This window comes from Aquila chrysaetos, chromosome 24 (assembly GCF_900496995.4).
Source record: "Aquila chrysaetos chrysaetos chromosome 24, bAquChr1.4, whole genome shotgun sequence".
NCBI classification, from domain to species: Eukaryota; Metazoa; Chordata; class Aves; order Accipitriformes; family Accipitridae; genus Aquila; species Aquila chrysaetos.
Window position 1 is genome coordinate 14690704 of NC_044027.1, and position 16817 is coordinate 14707520.

Consider the following 16817-nt stretch of genomic DNA (forward strand, 5'->3'; position numbering starts at 1 on the left):
CTGTGTATTGCAAAGTAGATGCTATTCTATGTTCAGTGTTTCATACTGCAGACCAGAAGGGAGCATCCTCCCAAAACCGAGAGCTAGTGTTCCTCTGACATACTGTGCTGTAAGGTTGCCCCTGTGAGCACAGTCTTGCCCAAAGCCAACTCAATCTGACTGGTGTTCAGATGAGTGTTGCACAGTACAGGCTTTAGCTGCATGGAAACAAACTTGGTGTTCCTTCACCAATAAGGTTTCCTTTTTTCCTCTTGAGCTCTGGCTCTGCTTTCTCTTACTGGCATGCCCTGTGCTCTGTCAAAAGTTAAACATACAGTTTGGAACTGCGTAGAAGCCACTAGCCAGCACTAAATCAAAACTACTCTTAGCTTAGTTTTATCTACCTGTCAGTTGGTTTATGCCTTGTGTAAGTTGGGTGCTGTTGTCATAATATGTCTGCTGGAGGAGGGTTTGTATCTGTCTCAAGGTGTCCATACCTTTCAGTGGGTCTCCTGGAACGCTAAAGGTAAGTTTTGGAAAGTGGCTCTTGATGTCTAGGTTATACAGAGTAGATTTATAACAATGTTGGCTGTCTTCACTGTAGCTTATGTAGTGGGAACCTAGACTAGTTTGAGTGGTGCATTTGACTTTTATCTTTCCATAAGAAGAGCTTCATCATTTTTGTCACAGGAAATTAAACATTTTTTTGGTAGCTGTGACCCTTCCTCTTCCTGATTTATAATACTATATTTTGCACTGTTGTGAACCTAGAAAATCTTATGTGCAAATACATGCAACCTTTTATTAATCTGCTTTTTGCAGTGGATGATTTTTGTGAGGGAGTGCAGGTGAACTTAGGCACAATGAGTTGCAGTTGTGCATCTGATAAAAAAATTGTAAGGAGGGCTTGGGAATACCAGTATATACGTGGCTCTACTTTTCTAACTGGCATCTTGTGTTCAGTGGCTCTAAATTGCATCTCTGTATGCTGTCAACATTATCTTGGACTCTTTGCCTCTCCTGTTGTCACAAAAGCACCAAGAGTCTGTATTTGTAATCCTGCTGCACCTATAAAACCTGACTCTCAAACCAGAGTTGACAGCTGTTCCATCTGTTGTTGACCTCTGCTCATTCGCATGAATATCTGCTCTATTCCTCAAGAGCTGATGTGATTTGTCCAATAAACGCAGGTTAGCCTGGGGCCTTAGCTTACACGGTTTGTGACTGAAACACGTGCATTTGCGATGAGAACTATTTAGTATGACTTCCCATTTCACTTAAGCTGTGACTGAGCCATGAACGATAGAGCATGCTACTTGTATGTTACAATACTGCTGCTGATGTTCAACAAGATGCAGTCATTCCCAGAGCCGTGATTACCTCAAAGCCACTCAGGTTAGCTGAAGGCACAGAGCAGGTCAGGAAGTGCTCTAGAAAAGATAAGAATTTTCTAGGAGGCATTGTCAGGCATGTGGCATGTGGCCCTTCTGGCAGGATTGAGGTGACAGTATGTAGTTGACTTTATACAGATAAGCATTAGAGGAAGGTTCTATATTGCAGAGTGTGTGCATATAAAAGCTGGTGTAAAAGTGATCTCGTTGAGTTGCCTTTTTAAGAGGGAATTCACCACAACTTAGGAGTTGTCCAGTATGTAGATAAGCCAGACTGGCACTCCTCAGAGTGCCCAATGGGGTGTGGGACAAACCCTTCTAGTCTGGGATTACCTGAGTCCTGGTTTTGACCACTTACCTACCTTGAAGACAAGCATCAAAAGAAACTCTGTCATTTTAACAATTTTCTGATGGACTTTTGTGTTCTCTTGATAGCTGCCATTAACCTAGCAAAGCTGAAGCTTTTCAGACATTACTATGTTATGGTAAGTAAAACACCTGTATGCATGCATACAGAGCACTTAGAAGCAATTCAAGCCTTTTGATGGATTACTTGTTGGAAGCTACTATAGCTGATGGATGTGGTGGAGATGTTCCTAGTTCTGTGGCAGTGCTGTGCTTTGGCATCTTCGTCAACTGGGTTACAATCCTCAAAGCAACTTCCCTTTTTTTCCTAGTGGTTGCATCCTTCTGTCTATCTTTAAATTGGTTCCAGCTATTTGTAACACTTACTGATTTCCTCTGGAGACAGCTTGAGCTGCCAGTTGAATTGATGGGCTTGAATAACGTACTGTAAACTTGCTAAAAATTAAACTTGGGACCAAATGGTGCCTTGAGATGCATGTGTGCAGTTTCTGATTAAGTCAGTGGGAGCCATGAACATACCTCCCAGGAGAGCATAGGCTTCTTAATGATTTCCAACAGCCTCATTTCAGACTCTTATAAGTGGTAAGAATAATAAATTATGATCGTGATTCTTCAAGTTCTACAAAATCCTAATACTTAAAGCGTTTCCTGCTGTACCTTAAATATGTTAGCAATAGCTTGAGTCATTCGGATGTTCAACAGGCAGTAGAGCCCTCAGCCTATATCTTCCATGTTTATCGAGGAGCACGATAAGGCTAGTCTGATGTAATGAGTTGTCTGGGAATTGCTTGAGCTATTTCTCTGGAAAAAGAGGTTCTGTAAGGATGGTGCTATTGTTCTCATCATGTTTTCTCCTTTTCCTTCCCAGATTGTGTGTTACATTTACTTCACTCGGATCATTGCAATTCTCATAAAGATTGCTGTTCCATTCCAGTGGAAATGGCTGTACCAGGTATTTGCCAGCAAAGGAAAATACATCCATTCCTTGACATTATTTTCTTTTTCCTATTATTCTTGAAATATAACTGCACCAAAAAGAAATACATCCATAAATTGTTCCTCATGTTGTAGTAGAACATCTCAAAGCACAGTGCTGCACTCTGTCTGCTCCTGATTCTTATCACTGGTGTGCCTGGGGCGGCAGGAATATATTTTTAGTTTTATGTTTGTCCAGCATGACTGCTGGATTATACATGAGATGTCTGAAAGTAATTGCATTATTGATTTTTTTTAGTCTTTCAATTTAAAAATGTCTGAAGGAAATTAATCAAGAACATACAAAGGAGAAAAAAATTGGTCAGGTTTGCCCTGTGTAATTGAGGCCCCAGGGAGCCAGTGAAATAGGATTTTGCTCTTCCATCTACAGGCTTTATTTGCCTAGTGACTTTTAAATACTTGGTTTCTTAACATATAATCCAAGTAACTGTGCAGGGAGTCTTTGGAATACATTAACTGTTGAAAATACCAAACAACGTAGGGATGATTCCACCCCGCCCCCCCCCTCATTTAAAAGCCAAGTCTTGCCGTAGTTATTTAGAAGCGCTGGAGTGATGGCTAGAACTGTAACTATTTAAAGTGACAGGGAAAGCTGAAAGAACAAAGGGCTTGACAGCCTTTAGCTTGGGATTAATGATAACAGGACAGGAATTGCTTTGTTATTTCTGCTATGGCACAGGCTTCTTGGCCATTAAACCTTGAACCTTATGAATGAGCAGAAATGTTTCATGACCATGAAGGATTACAGGACTGAACTTCAATCTTGTGTTTTTACTTGCAGCTGCTGGATGAAATGGCCACACTTGTGTTCTTTGTCCTCACTGGGTACAAGTTCCGTCCAGCATCAGACAACCCTTATCTACAGCTTTCTCAAGATGATGAGGATGACTTGGAGATGGAAGCTGTGTAAGAACCCTTCCCACCCCCATTTTTTTTTTTTTACCTCTTCACTTGATTTGTGAAAAGTAATGTTTAAAAACAGCTTACTTAAATCTCTCTAAACCCTTCCTTGAAAAAGATTAGGATCTACCCACATATTTAAAGATGAGGTGCCTATTTGGGGTGTGTTAAACTAACAAAGAGATTTGTGATATGCACAAATGATATGCCTCTGAGCTGGATATTGCAACAGTGTGGAATAAGCGGGTAAAGCTTTTCATGGGGCAAAAAGATGCCCATAAAAATATCGAGTAAAAAAGCTTTTGTGTTTAATATATGTTGCTGAACACCCACAAGCCTTACAGATTGTCATTAATGCTTCATATTTAAAAAAACCCCAAACAACCAAACCAACAACAAAAATGAGCTACCAGTCTACAGAATATAAATGAGAATGGTGTAAGGTCCCTTCTACCTTGACATTCAGCCTGTAGCTTTGCAGGAATTTATCTTAAGTAACACTGAGCTGAGGAGATGGATTTTTACCAATACTCTTCCTTGTTCTACTCCTTGCTGCTAAACCATGAGGCACCACAAATGCAATAGAACATGAGTTAGTCTGGAGAAATTATAAAGCATGGCTGTGGTGGGTTGACCCTGGCTAGCTGCGAGGTGCCCACCAAAGCTGCTTTATCAATCCCCCTCCCCAGCTGGACAGTGGAGAGAAAATATAAAGAAAGGCTCATGGGTCAAGATAAGGATAGGGAGAGATCATTCACCCGTTACTGTCATGGGCAAAACAGACTCGACTTGGGGAAAATTAACTTAATTTATTACCAATCAAACCAGAGTAGGGTAATGAGAAATAAAACCAAATCTTAAAACACCTTCCCCCCACCCCTCCCTTCTTCCCAGGCACAGCTTCACTCTCAAATTCTCTACCTACTCGCCACCACAGCAGCACAGGGGGATGGGGAATGGGGGTTACGGTCAGTTCATCACACATTGTCTCTGCCACTCCTTCCTCTTCAGGGGCAGGACTCCTCACTCTTCCCCTGCTCCAGCGTGGGGTCCTTCCTACAGGAGGTGGTTCTCCGTGAACTTCTCCAACATGAGCCCTTCCCATGGGCTGCAGTTCTTCATGAACTGCTCCAGCGCGGGTCCCTTCCACAGAGTGCAGTCCTTCAGGAGCACACTGCTCCAGCGTGGGTCCCCCACGGGGTCACACGTCCTGCCAGCAAACCTGCTCCAGCGTGGGCTCCTCTCTCCATGGGGCCACAGGTCTTGCCAGGAGCCTGCTCCAGCGTGGGCTTCCCACAGGGTCACAGCCTCCTTTGGACATCCACCTGCTCCAGTGTGGGGTCCTCTATGTGCTGCAGGTGGATGTCTGGTCCACCGTGGGCCTCTATGGGCTGCAGGGGGACAGCCTGCCTCACCAATGCCTGTAGCACCTCCTCCCTCTCCTTCTTCACTGACTTTGGTGTCTGTATAGTTGTTTCTCTCACATGTTCTTACTCTTCTCTTCCGGCTCCAATTGCTCAAGTTTTTTTCCCCCTTCTTAAATACGTAATCACAGAGGTGCTACCAACCATTGCTGATGGGCTCGGCCTTGGCCAGTGGCAGGTCTGTCTTGGAGCCAGCTGGCATTGGCTCTATCAGACATAGGGGAAGCTTCTGGCAGCTTCTCACAGAAGCCACTGCTGTAGCTCCCCCACTGCCAAAACCTTGCCACGCAAACCCAATACAAGGGCCCAGCCTAAGTCCCTGTCATTTTCTTTGCAATGATTTTCTGAGGACTTAAAAAATGAGTGGCATTTCTGAATCTATAATAGAAACTGCCCTAAGAAATTCAGCATGCTGGAAGTGTTGAATACAGCTATAATTGCCACAGACTCTGTTGCCTTAATAGGAGCAGAGCTAACCTAATCTCTTTAGTAGTTACACATTTCATGCATAATTGCAATTCATGTACAGGCTCAGAAGCCTGTTCCTAAGAGTTTTTCCAGTTTGGCAAATCTCCTTTACCTGTTCTTGGGTGAAACAAGTCAACACTTCAATTTTTATTGCGGGGGCAAAAAAAGTCAGAATGTGTTTGCCCTCATAGTTAGTCCAGAAAGAAATGGACCTTATTGGGAAAGTGCTACAAGGAGATCTGAGGTAGAATCCAGTCTGAAATGTCATGCAAGGAGTTCAACTTCTCAGAAATATCTCTAGTAACAAAGATCTTTTTTTCCAATTGCTTAGCATTTTTGCTTTGGGTCCATAAAATCTGTCATTGTTGCAAGTGGGTAGTGACCTTAAAATCACTATCACTTAGGTGTTTAAGTGTAAGAAACTGGTATCAGTTTGGAAGCTAGTAAATAAACATCTGCATCAGGAAGGTGCTGTCTGAACTGGAAGATATGGCAGGATTTGTGATTGTACAGAAATGAGCTTTTTTCCTTTTTGCCTGTTAGAGTGAATTTCAACTTTGCATTACATCCTTAATGAATTTTTACTTGGGTTTTTTTTTAGGACTAATAATATGGCACCTTTCATATTTAGTGATGTCAGTAAATTGGAGAAGCTGCTCAATTTAGGAGAATTTGCCAGAAATAAGCTGGAGAAAGTTTAATGAACTAATTAAGGGATTTACATCTTCACCATAGTGAAGTAGACATTACTAGAAACTGAAGTATCAGAATTCCTTGTGAGCCTTTTCCTAGTAAGGTATTTTGCTCTTTGCCTTGGGAGTTTCCATTGTTGTGCCTTGTGGGTTGTTCCCCTTAGCCTTGCTTAAATTTTTCTCATCTGATTCACCAGAAGTTTTACTCCATTTGGGCACTTGGCAGTGTATAATCTGTAAGTGTCTTGTTCTCCCTTCCCCAGCTGCATCAGGGAGGTTAAGTTTGCATGTATTTGAAAAGCATGGTGTATACACATTCTGTGACAGGTGAAGCACTGCGATGAAAGTGTATTAAATTTCTTGTTGACTTGGTCTTGCTGGTCCTATTTTTGCTTTTATAAATATTAAATGTTGTTTCTGTGGGGGGAAAATATCAAGGCTTATTTGAGCAAGTGACTAAGTGCCTGACAGCATCCTGACTAACCACTGCATGAGTGTGTTTTGTCTTTCATGTGATAAATACCAACTTGTCTTCAGAGGCAATGGCAGAAGTTAAAAGCCTGCAAACTTCAAACTTCATGGTGTTCTGCCATGTCTTATTGCCAGGTTTTATGGTTGTTTTCCTCTCCCAGAGGGTTTTTGTTAAAATCACTCTTTAAAGCATTTGCTGCAGAAGCATTCAGTTTCTTTAGACTCAACATTTCTATGAGCCAATGGAGGGAAGAGCCGTGAGGTCATCAAGCCTGTTTTCCAGGCTTGCTTGTCTTCCAGCAAAAATAGGACATTTTGAGTGCAGCTCTCTAGCTTATGGCTGTTTTCATGCAGTGCAAACTATACAAAGCTCAGTCTGGCAGTAAATGTAAATATTGTTAAGGACAGTGTGGAAATTTGCAAAGTTTCAAGAAAAATGCAAAGACTAGGTGTCTGTGACAGAAGCAACATATGGCACAAATCCTCCCTCTGTAAATTCTTAAGTCAAGAACAGCAAAGGTAACTTGTAATAAGTCTTTTCAACTGACACGCTTCTGTCTTGGGAGAAAGCATCCACAAATGTTATAGGACTTTCTCTTCAGTTACACTAGGCTCAACAGAAGTTGTCCTGGTGGAGAGGAGAGTATGACTAAACCTGAAGTAAGGACCAGTCTGTTCTTTTTCAAGCAGGGTCAATAGCCATTCATCATCAGCAAAGTGGCTTTCTGTGTATTCTGTGCTGGGCAGCCTCCTGAGCCCGTTCTGTCAGTATGTGGGCTTGTCGCTGACAGTTTGTTAGATTAAAGTACTCTGTTTGAAAAGGTACAGCCACACTTGGCAGAAGGAGTTGTCAGGCTTCCAGTCCTAATGCCATTTCTGGGGCATGGACACAAAAATATAAACAGTACAGTAGATGAGGTGGGGGTGAGAAAGGGGAAAGGAAGCAGTTTGGGTTTTGTCTTTTTTTTTTTTCTTTTTTTTTTTTTTCCCCCTTGCAGTACGTTATTTCATTAGCTCAGTAAGTTTGCTTTAAATGTTAGGTACCAAAGTGCTCTTCTGCAGATCTTGGTTGAGAATGATGTTCACGCATGCATGTGGGGTTAAGATATTTCCACTGGAGGAGGAATCGGAGGAAAAGCCATTAATGGTTTTGTTCTCAATTCAGTAAATCTATCTTACTGAGTGTGTGAAGACTAACTTTGTTTTTCCTTAACACCCAAAACAGCCTCAACATAGTGAACTGTTGTGGTAACACTGACCTACCTTTCCTTATGCCTTGGGATCTGGAGTTTCTCACTGTATCATGAGGCACCCTATTTTGTGCTGAGACTTGAAGTCCTGGTTGGTTGCTTTTCTCTGCTTTCTCTCAGGTTGTGCTTCATGGCAGACTGATTCATGATGCTCTCCATTAGAAGTGTTAGGTGAAGAAAATCACATCTTTCCCATGCAGAGATCAGCTTTTTTGCTCAATGGCTGGTCAGTTTTCACTCCCGTTTGCAATGGCTTGTAAAGGCTGGCTGCTGCTGGTATTGCAGTGTTTCTTGTTGGACTATGAAACAAGCAAACAAAAAAAACCAGAAGAAAAGACAGCTGAGATCCACCACTGTGGAGGGCTGAAGATGCTTCTGAATGTTTAGTCATTCATTGATACCTTGGATACAATGTAGAGGGGAGGAAAAAAAAAAAAAACAACTATGAAATTTCTGCAGCATGTAGCACTGAGCAATGGAGTGTTCAGAGAACTCCTTTTGTGCCACATTTGTGACAGGTATCCCTCTGACAGCCACAAAAATTCTCTCTGGACAAAGATAGTTTAGTGAGAAGGATTTGTTGCATTTTAACTACTGCTAGTTTGTGGGCTAGAAATGCAGTTCAGCAAACTGCGGGTGAGGAATGTTTCCTTGCAGTATGGCAGGTCAGAACTGAAGTCCTGAGACTGCTCAGAGGACTAGAATGAGAATTGCAGTGTGCTTGGTCTTAGTGCTAATACCCTTTTTTTACTGGGCAGTAAAATGTGTTGGCTGAACTGATTTTGTGAGGGAGAGCAATTGCCCATTGTACACGAACAATCTGAGAAAATGAGGACTCGAGCTATGCTATATACTTGTCATGAGACAAGAACAGTGCTCATCAGGTAGTCTTTAACTTTCACTGTTGAGGAATCCTCCCTGAAATCTCTCCCAGTTCTTTGCTATTGTTGCAGGGAGGGGACAGTAAATGGCCTCTCTGGTAACAAATGACATGACTTGACCTGGTTGCAATTTCAGCATGTAGCTGTTTGTTCTGTCCCTCCGTGAATGTGGGAAGTGGATAATTCTCTCTTAGCCATAACCTCTCATCACTTTTGTCATCATCTTGGTGTGCAGTGGGTTTGTAATTGTATTAGAGTGCAGTGCTAAAATCTAGGCTGTGTGCCAGGTGGGATCTTACTAGCTGTGAGTCAAGTGTTAGGACTACTTTGGTGTCATGCATGTGTAAAACACCTATTTATATATCCCAGTATGTCTGCTACTGCTATGTTAGTTGCTCGGTTTTGGGTTGTAGTCCATTGTAATCTTTGGCTCCTCCCTGAAGAATTGATACTTAGCCCCTTACTCTGTAATTATGAAGTTTATTATTTCTGAAGAGTAAACTTTGTAGCTGTCTTGCTCCATTGTCCCATATTTTTCAGACCATTACTTCAATTTGCCAGAATCTTTCTTCATTCTAGTCCTGTTCTCAAATATGTAGCTCTTAGTGTCTTCTGCAGATTTAATAAGCAAGTTCTCTGTTCCATTACCCAGGCAATTACTGAAAATACTGAGTAGAAGTGAACCCAGGACAGACCTCTCTGGAACCACGCTCAATGTTCTTTCATTTTTGACAGGAAACCATTAAGTACATCTCAATGCATGCTTTTCCAATTAGTTATGCATCTACTTTGGTTTTGTCTAGCTCATGTTTCCCCTGATTTTTTTCATATGGGACTGTGGGAAAAACTTTGTCAACAGGGAGAACTTATGAGATCTACATGTTCTCTGTGCTGATAAGCTTGATGTGATCTCTTCCAGGCAAATGTTTACTGTTTACTAATTCCATCTTTCTCCTTTAAGTAACCTGCCTACTTCTTCCCCCCCCCCCCCTTTTTTTTTTTAAATTTCAATAGGGAATAAAGTTGCTATTTGACCTGTACTCTTCTAACCCTTTCCCTATTCCCTTAAACACAAACTCCTCCAGGCCCACTCTGAAGTGTCCAAACTGCTGATGATCCCAGTACTGCCACTGCTAGAGAGTCACTGAACACACCAGTTTGAGTAAATTATTTTCACAGTACATGAACAGAAGCTGATCTCTAACGTGGAGCTAAGGGCACTATCAGAAGAATGTATCTGAAGATTACTTCTCCTCTTGGGTGCCACTGTGAAAATGTTGTTAGCTAGTCCGATCAAATAAAGTATTCTTACATGTTAAACAGCAGGTGAAAGCACACAAAGGCTGACAGCGGCATCTTTGAACAGGACAGTTTTATGTATGCTTCCAGGCATCCCTTGTGAATGCATTGAGCTATTGGCACTCTTACTTTCAGCATCCAAAATAACCTTTGTAGCACATTTGTGGGGAAAAAATACCTGCATGGAGTGAGAATCGTATTGTGCAAATAAAGCAAATGTCTTGTGCATGCGAATAGCCTGTTTTGTGTAGCAACAGGGAAAGCTACTGGGCTGAAGAGCTTTTTGAATAGCCAAGATAGTCCTGAGAGGAGCGGTGCTGTTCTGGCTGGATAAACAGTTCAGTCTGCCTAATGTTTGAATGGTATTATGAGGCTTTATAGTTCAATGGTCAGATTGCCATGACAAATCCAGACTTGGATGCTATAAAAAGGTTGACCTCTCTCTTCTGTTTTGTTGCTGTTCATTGAGTAATTTTGCTATTAACAGGAGTTGGTGTGCATTAAGCTAATAAGGTTCATTTGGGGCACTGTCCACTGCGTGTGCATTTGTATAATACGTTGTTTCTATTTTAATAGGTTAAATAGCATTTAATAGGTTAATAGCATTGCAAACGCAGAAGATCTTTAATGCACAGAATTAAGGGTGTTCACCTGTATAGCAGAATGTTTTTGAAGCAAGCTGCTCAAACTTTAGCAGATAAATACCTGGTTTAACTGTTTAACCACCCCGCTATCTTCTTTCAAGTACAAGCAAATACTATTTGCTGTTTTAGTTTAATAATAAATGAGGAGGGCCTTGAGGCTCTCAAGGACAGTGGCCTTGCTCCCAATGCCCATCAGTGTTGTGTCCAAGATGATACCTGGCCTGCAACATGGTAGCAATAGGAGAGACCGAACATCAAGACTGCTAGGTCTTGTTAAAGAGGCACTTAAGAAGTGTTACTTGATATGTGCAGGAAGATGAGCATGGGCTATTGGTGAAACGGACGGTACAGTTCAAGTTCTGTTCTCTGATGTTTCTCCCTTTTCTTCCAGGGTGACAACTTCTGGAGTAATGGAGGGCATGAAGAAGGTCAAGAAAGTGGTGAATGGTTCAGCAGAGCCACAGGGCGAGTGGGAAAGCATGGCATGATGGACTGGACTAAGGCAGCACTTTCAGAGAAACTTTTTTAATTTATTAATATTACTCTCAGTGGAAAGGGAGCAACTAGCACTTCCCAACACTGAAACTGCAGAGTGGGGTGTGTCTAGGGGGAGCAAAGCAGTGCAGAAATATAACTATTCCTCTGATCATAAGAAAATGGGATCTCTTGATACCTGCAAGGAGTGTGAAGCTTTCCTAGGGATTTTGGGTAGCCTATTCTTTTTTCCCCTTTCTGGATCGGTTAGGTATTCTGAATTGTTTGCAGTTGTGTTCTTCAGAATGTGTAATACTAATGTGAAGAGAGACCTTTAGTGTGTATGTAAAGTATATATTTTATATTATGTGCATATATATATATATACACACACTTGCTATGTATCATGTATACTGGGAATTACAAAGTGTGTTGGAAGGTGGGAAAAGAAGATAAGAGATGTAAGTATTCTTTTTTTCTTTTTATAAACTCTCCCTTTCGCTTGGACAAAGCATTGCAAAACAAATGAATAGAAACAACTGCAGTTATTTGAGAGACTAAATGGGGTATTGGATCAGGTGGCTTCTGCCACTACTGACATCAGTGGGAAAGTTAAGTATCTTCTTGTCTTATTCATGCAGGTATCCACTTGAATGTGTCCGGTTTTCAAATGTATTGCTATACAGGAAGCAAGTCACTGTTCTCCATTAAAAGCACTAGCCCATAGTGCAATAAGCGTTAATGTAAATTCTCCACTATTCGTGGAGTTGCTTTTGATTAACACCCACCTGACAAGAAGTACACAAGAGGTGTAGGACTGATGCTTGCTTTTTAGGGGTCTGCCATGCTTCTTAAACATTTAACTTCAAGCTGTGACCCACAGCACTTTGATCTGCTTTACAAAATATTTTCAAGGTATTTCAAAAGACACTCCTTTCTGGCACAGTGTAAACAGTACCAGAATCTCCAGTGGAAATCTGTCTAGCAAATGTACTGTAGCATCAATCTCTGGTTCACCTTTATCCTGAGTTACTTAGCCTTTCCGGATGGCTACTTGTACCTTTCTGGCATGTAGGAATAACGATACTACTGTTTGAGATGAGCTGAACCGGTCAAAATGGTATTGCTGTCAAAACCAGGCAACTGCAGCTCCCAGTCGTAAATGTTTTTTTGTCAGGAAAGGAGAAGATTATGACCATAGCCTCAACGCAGGGGAATACGAAGTCTTGACTATTAGGTGCAAACTTGCAGTGGTGTCTTTAGAGACATGTTACAAATGCCATGTAAGTTTTATCTGTAGTACTCTGCTATTGTTAGGAAGGCAAGCTGGTGCCCATAGTTCTAGTAGTAAGGCATAGCAAATGATTGTTAATCTGGGGGAGGACGGAAGTGGTTCACTGATGCAATGAGGATAAGCTTTAAGAAAAATAAATCAAGTATAACTCACTGTCCCACTGAAGCCTTAATATTCATGTAGAGACATTGACATATGGTGCTGCTGAGCAAAGTGCTTCTGTCAGGGTGACAGGGATAGGCATCATCACAGAGCTTCGGATGTGCTAGCGTCTTTTACAAACTCATTTAGAATTTGCTTCTTTGACTGAAGGGACCACATCTCTGGGGCACAACTGATTAGAGGACTACTAGCTGCTAGGTTTTTGTATTCTTTAAGTTTAGAAGGGGGATTTTCTTTGGAACCTTGAGCCACTTCTTCCTCAGTCTTGAGCAGGGGTTGTAGAGCTCTTAAATGAGCAGTCTGTCCCAAGACTTGCTGTTTGAAGAGGAGCATTGTTTTCTCCGGTTGCCACTTCTTTTCCCGGGTGTTGGTTCTATGCATCATGGAAATGGTGGAAATGAATCTACCTGCTTTGATACCTGGAACTGGTTTCTCTTCAGATAAAGTATGAGAATAGCCCTCTTCTCTGGGTAGAGTCCTCTTCTATGTTTTCCTCCTCAGCTGTAACTGCATAGTAATCACAGCAGTGATAGTTTGACTTCTGCTGTCGTTGTCTTGCAGTGATCCACTTTTAGTGGAAACAGAGAGCCTACACCACTAGAAAGGCTGTTATGTGACTTACGAGCCTTTTAGACCTTCTGTATGAAGAAATCTGCATATTAAGTAGCTGAGGTGTGAGAAATTGGATTATAAACAAACATAGGCAGTCCTAGCTCATCATACACTTAAATACAATACCTGAAAAACTCATCCTCTCACTGCGCACAGTTACTCTGTCTGTATGGAAATGTCACTGTCTGCATCCAAAGGGCTACTCAGGCTGTAAACTTAGTTCAGAGTAGTCCATAGGAGACTTGAAGTCTGTTGGCACTGAAGTGTATAAGGGATAAGGATTTGCTGTCAGGAACAGAAGCGCAATAACAGCGTTAATCTGGACGTGATGCTGTCTTACAACCTGTTAATACCTTTTGCGAAGGAGATGTGAAATTCTGATGGGTGTGGCATTTCACTCAAAAACACGAGGGCCTGTGCCAGGATCCCAGCATATGCTGAGCTGGTTCCAAACAGCTGCCTATTCCGTACCTCAGTGTCAGTGTTGCTGCTGATTTGGCAAGCGCTTTTACCTTGGTCTCAGGTTTCTTTTTTTATATGCACTTTTTTTGCTGAAGTTGCATATGGTGTAGGTTTATCTGCCAAGTCCCTGGCTTACTAGTCAAAGGCCAAAAAATGGGTGATTTCTTCTTGTCTTGGCATGAAAAGCCATGATAGTATTCCGAAACTGGTTTTAGAAGAGCTTTTTCCAAGTTCAGGCCTGAGCTTCAGCAGTCAGCTATACAACCAGCTTCAGCTGGCACTTAATGCAGGATGCTAACCAGCAGTACAACAGTAACTCGTCAGACCTAGTAAAGTAAAGAGAATGAATGTGGATGCACAAGTCAGAAAGCAGAGTGATAGAAGGTTCTTCCTGCATCATTTCCAAAGTGAATTTCCAGTTTCTCTGTTGGAATTCCTCAGAGCAGGTTGAAAAATTTGTCTTGCAGGGTTGTATGATGGATTGGACAGTGGCTGGGATGTTGGAGGATGGCTGCAGTTGTGCTTCTCTCGCAGCACTGTGTGCTGCACCGCAAAACATCAAAGGGAGAGCTACTCCCTCCCCCTTCCTCCCAAGGCAAACCCACATCTGCATGACTGGCAAGTGCATGACTCTCTATTGCTAGTGAAATGCAGCAGCTTAGAGCTCACCAGGCAGGATAATCGCAGTGCTTGCTTTCCAAATGCTGACGGCTGTCTTATCTGGTAGGAAGCCCTGTCTTTCACAGGGAGGGGAAAATAGAAGAGCTGCTTGTGGCTTACAAATCGTTTTGGGATACAGCCTTACTTTCCTGTCTCTGCCTTTTACTGAAGTGAGCAACTAAATCACCCTGCGAGTACACAGCGGTATAATGACGGGAGTCCTGGAAAAGCAGGTCTGGTGCAATTCAGAATAAATGGTTTTGAATGCATTCACGTATGTTGCTGCAGTGGAGTACTCTGCACCCTCTGCAGACAAAAATGAGATTGGTTCAGTCTTCAGTTGTAATGCAGGTTATGCCCCAGTAAATCCTTGGTGATGATGACATGCAAATGCCACTGATGCACTCCTCCTTCCTGCTGTAACTGTTCAGCAAGCTGTCTTCCAGAGGAAACCTCCTTGCAGTGCAACTGCCAGACTCTTGCATTCTTCAGGCTTGAAAATGTTTTCCTTGATGGTTCATGAAGAGGCGTACTAAAAGAAAGCAAGACATAATGGGGTCATCTGGAAGATTGCTGCTGCTTGCTCAAAATGTAGCAGTTCAAGTTGAAGAAGCCACATGCTGTCCTATTAAGATGCTCTTTCATGTTGTCATCTAACTCAGCATGTCATGATCTGTGCAGTGCATTGTTCAGTGTTTCTCTCCAGCCGAGTGCCCTTTTCCTGGATTTCGACACTGGCATACCCTGGGAGCATGTTGTAAAAATTTGCTGCATTGCAGTATTTTGTCTTGGAGCTAGCAATGTGGAAGATGTATTTTTCTAAGCGAAGTGGAACCTCTCTAGCATGAGTGTGCATCCACTGTGTATCCTTAAGCACTGTAGCATTCCTTCTGGCCATGAAAGGGCATGTCCTAATCACTCCAGTGTGCACATTTGGTGGAAGTCCAATGGAAGATTTTTACTGTCTTTCTTTTACTAGTCTTTCTTCCTTACAGTATGTTCCCCTTAGAGAAGAGAAACGCAGTCTGGCCAGTGACAATCAAATTGACAAGAAAGGGTTGCCTGGCTGCTTTTGGGGCAAATATTGGGTATTTGTATGTTCTGTTGAGCTCTCAGAACTGAAGCTTCTTAGCTATTAAAAAAGTAATTGGGTGGTAGCGCAGATATTGAAGGGAAGTAAATACTTACTCTTTCAGTCTACCTGGTTTGTCTCCTTCAGTTTGACCTGTCATGACAGCTAACAGACTACTGTTACTTTAAAGCAAATGTGTTTTATTGATTCTGTGTTATGACCTCCAATCATAAAACATCTCCCCATTTTTCACCTTTGTAAAATGAGCATGGAGCTGTGGTCTGCAGTAGATGGAAGGTACAGTGATACTTGAAACGTAAGGGGACTTACACTGTGTAAAACCTGTGACCTTGTGCGTAACTTCAGTAACCTGAATGTTTCATGAAAACTGAGGTGGTGCAGCCCAGAGGCACTTGACCAATGTTTCTTTGTGTTCCTTGGGGTTGATTTGCAAGAGAAGGTTGTTGTAAATTGGATTAATCTGGCTTTTCTTGTAGCTGCTGGGTATGATGCTGTGTTGGGCTTATTAATCACTTTTACTTAGCAATATTGGGAAGCTGTGTCTTTTCCCCCTTGTAGTATCTCGCTTGGATATAGCAATGATCCTGTAAGAACTGCGCATGATATGTACTTGCAAATGGCTGGAACAGGATTTAAGAAAAATACTGCGATACTCGCATGTAAAGTGACGGTACTGGAAGAAAGTGACTGAGAAAAGAGTCACTCCTTGTAGGTTGACTGGCTCAAGAACCCATTTATATTTTGACTGCAGCAATCCTGTAGAAAGGACAATTCTTAATAAATATTTCCCTGTGGGATTTCACTCAGTGTTCTCTCTGTGTAATAAAGTAGAGCCTGACCTCCGCATTATCAGAAGCACTTTGTCTTGTAGCTAGGATACTGGAGCGTTGGGCTGGTACCTCTTCTGTCAAAACAGAGTATGGGTCTAAATAGCTTCCCTTTCCCTTTAGTAACTATTAATAATTAATTCTAGATCCTCTTGTGTCATTAAGCAGCTTTAGGGCACCTTGTACAATGTAGCTTTGAATTCATTTAGTAAATGACCTCCAAAAGAACTCAAAAAGACTTCCCTGTGTACAGCAAGGTCCAGTTCCAGGGGTTTTTGGTGACCTGTAAATATCCTATTCCTCAGTTCATGTTCAGATGTACAAATGGATTTTTTTCAGTATTTTTTTAAACTTTATTAAAAGAACAACAAACAGTGAAGAGAAGCAAGGTAGATACAAATCAGGACGGTCTGTATAACTTGGTTTCCTGGCTGTGATGCAAACATGTAAAATAAAGATTGACCAGAAAGAA

General features: G+C 41.9%; 1 protein-coding gene across 3 annotated transcripts in view; it reads left to right on the forward strand.

Annotated features, from left to right (window-relative positions):
• Window positions 1-16817, forward strand: part of GPR107 (G protein-coupled receptor 107) — a 41609-nt gene extending 24792 nt beyond the window's left edge. For 2 of the 3 annotated variants that reach the window (XM_029999807.2, XM_029999808.2), the window contains 4 exons: window positions 1806-1855; window positions 2605-2688; window positions 3514-3638; window positions 11153-16817. In XM_029999807.2, coding sequence (XP_029855667.1) covers window positions 1806-1855; window positions 2605-2688; window positions 3514-3638; window positions 11153-11249 — 356 coding nt within the window. In that variant the 3' untranslated portion in view covers window positions 11250-16817. The remainder of the gene's footprint in view (window positions 1-1805; window positions 1856-2604; window positions 2689-3513; window positions 3639-11152) is intronic. The other variant, XR_005931263.1, reaches the window with a different exon arrangement.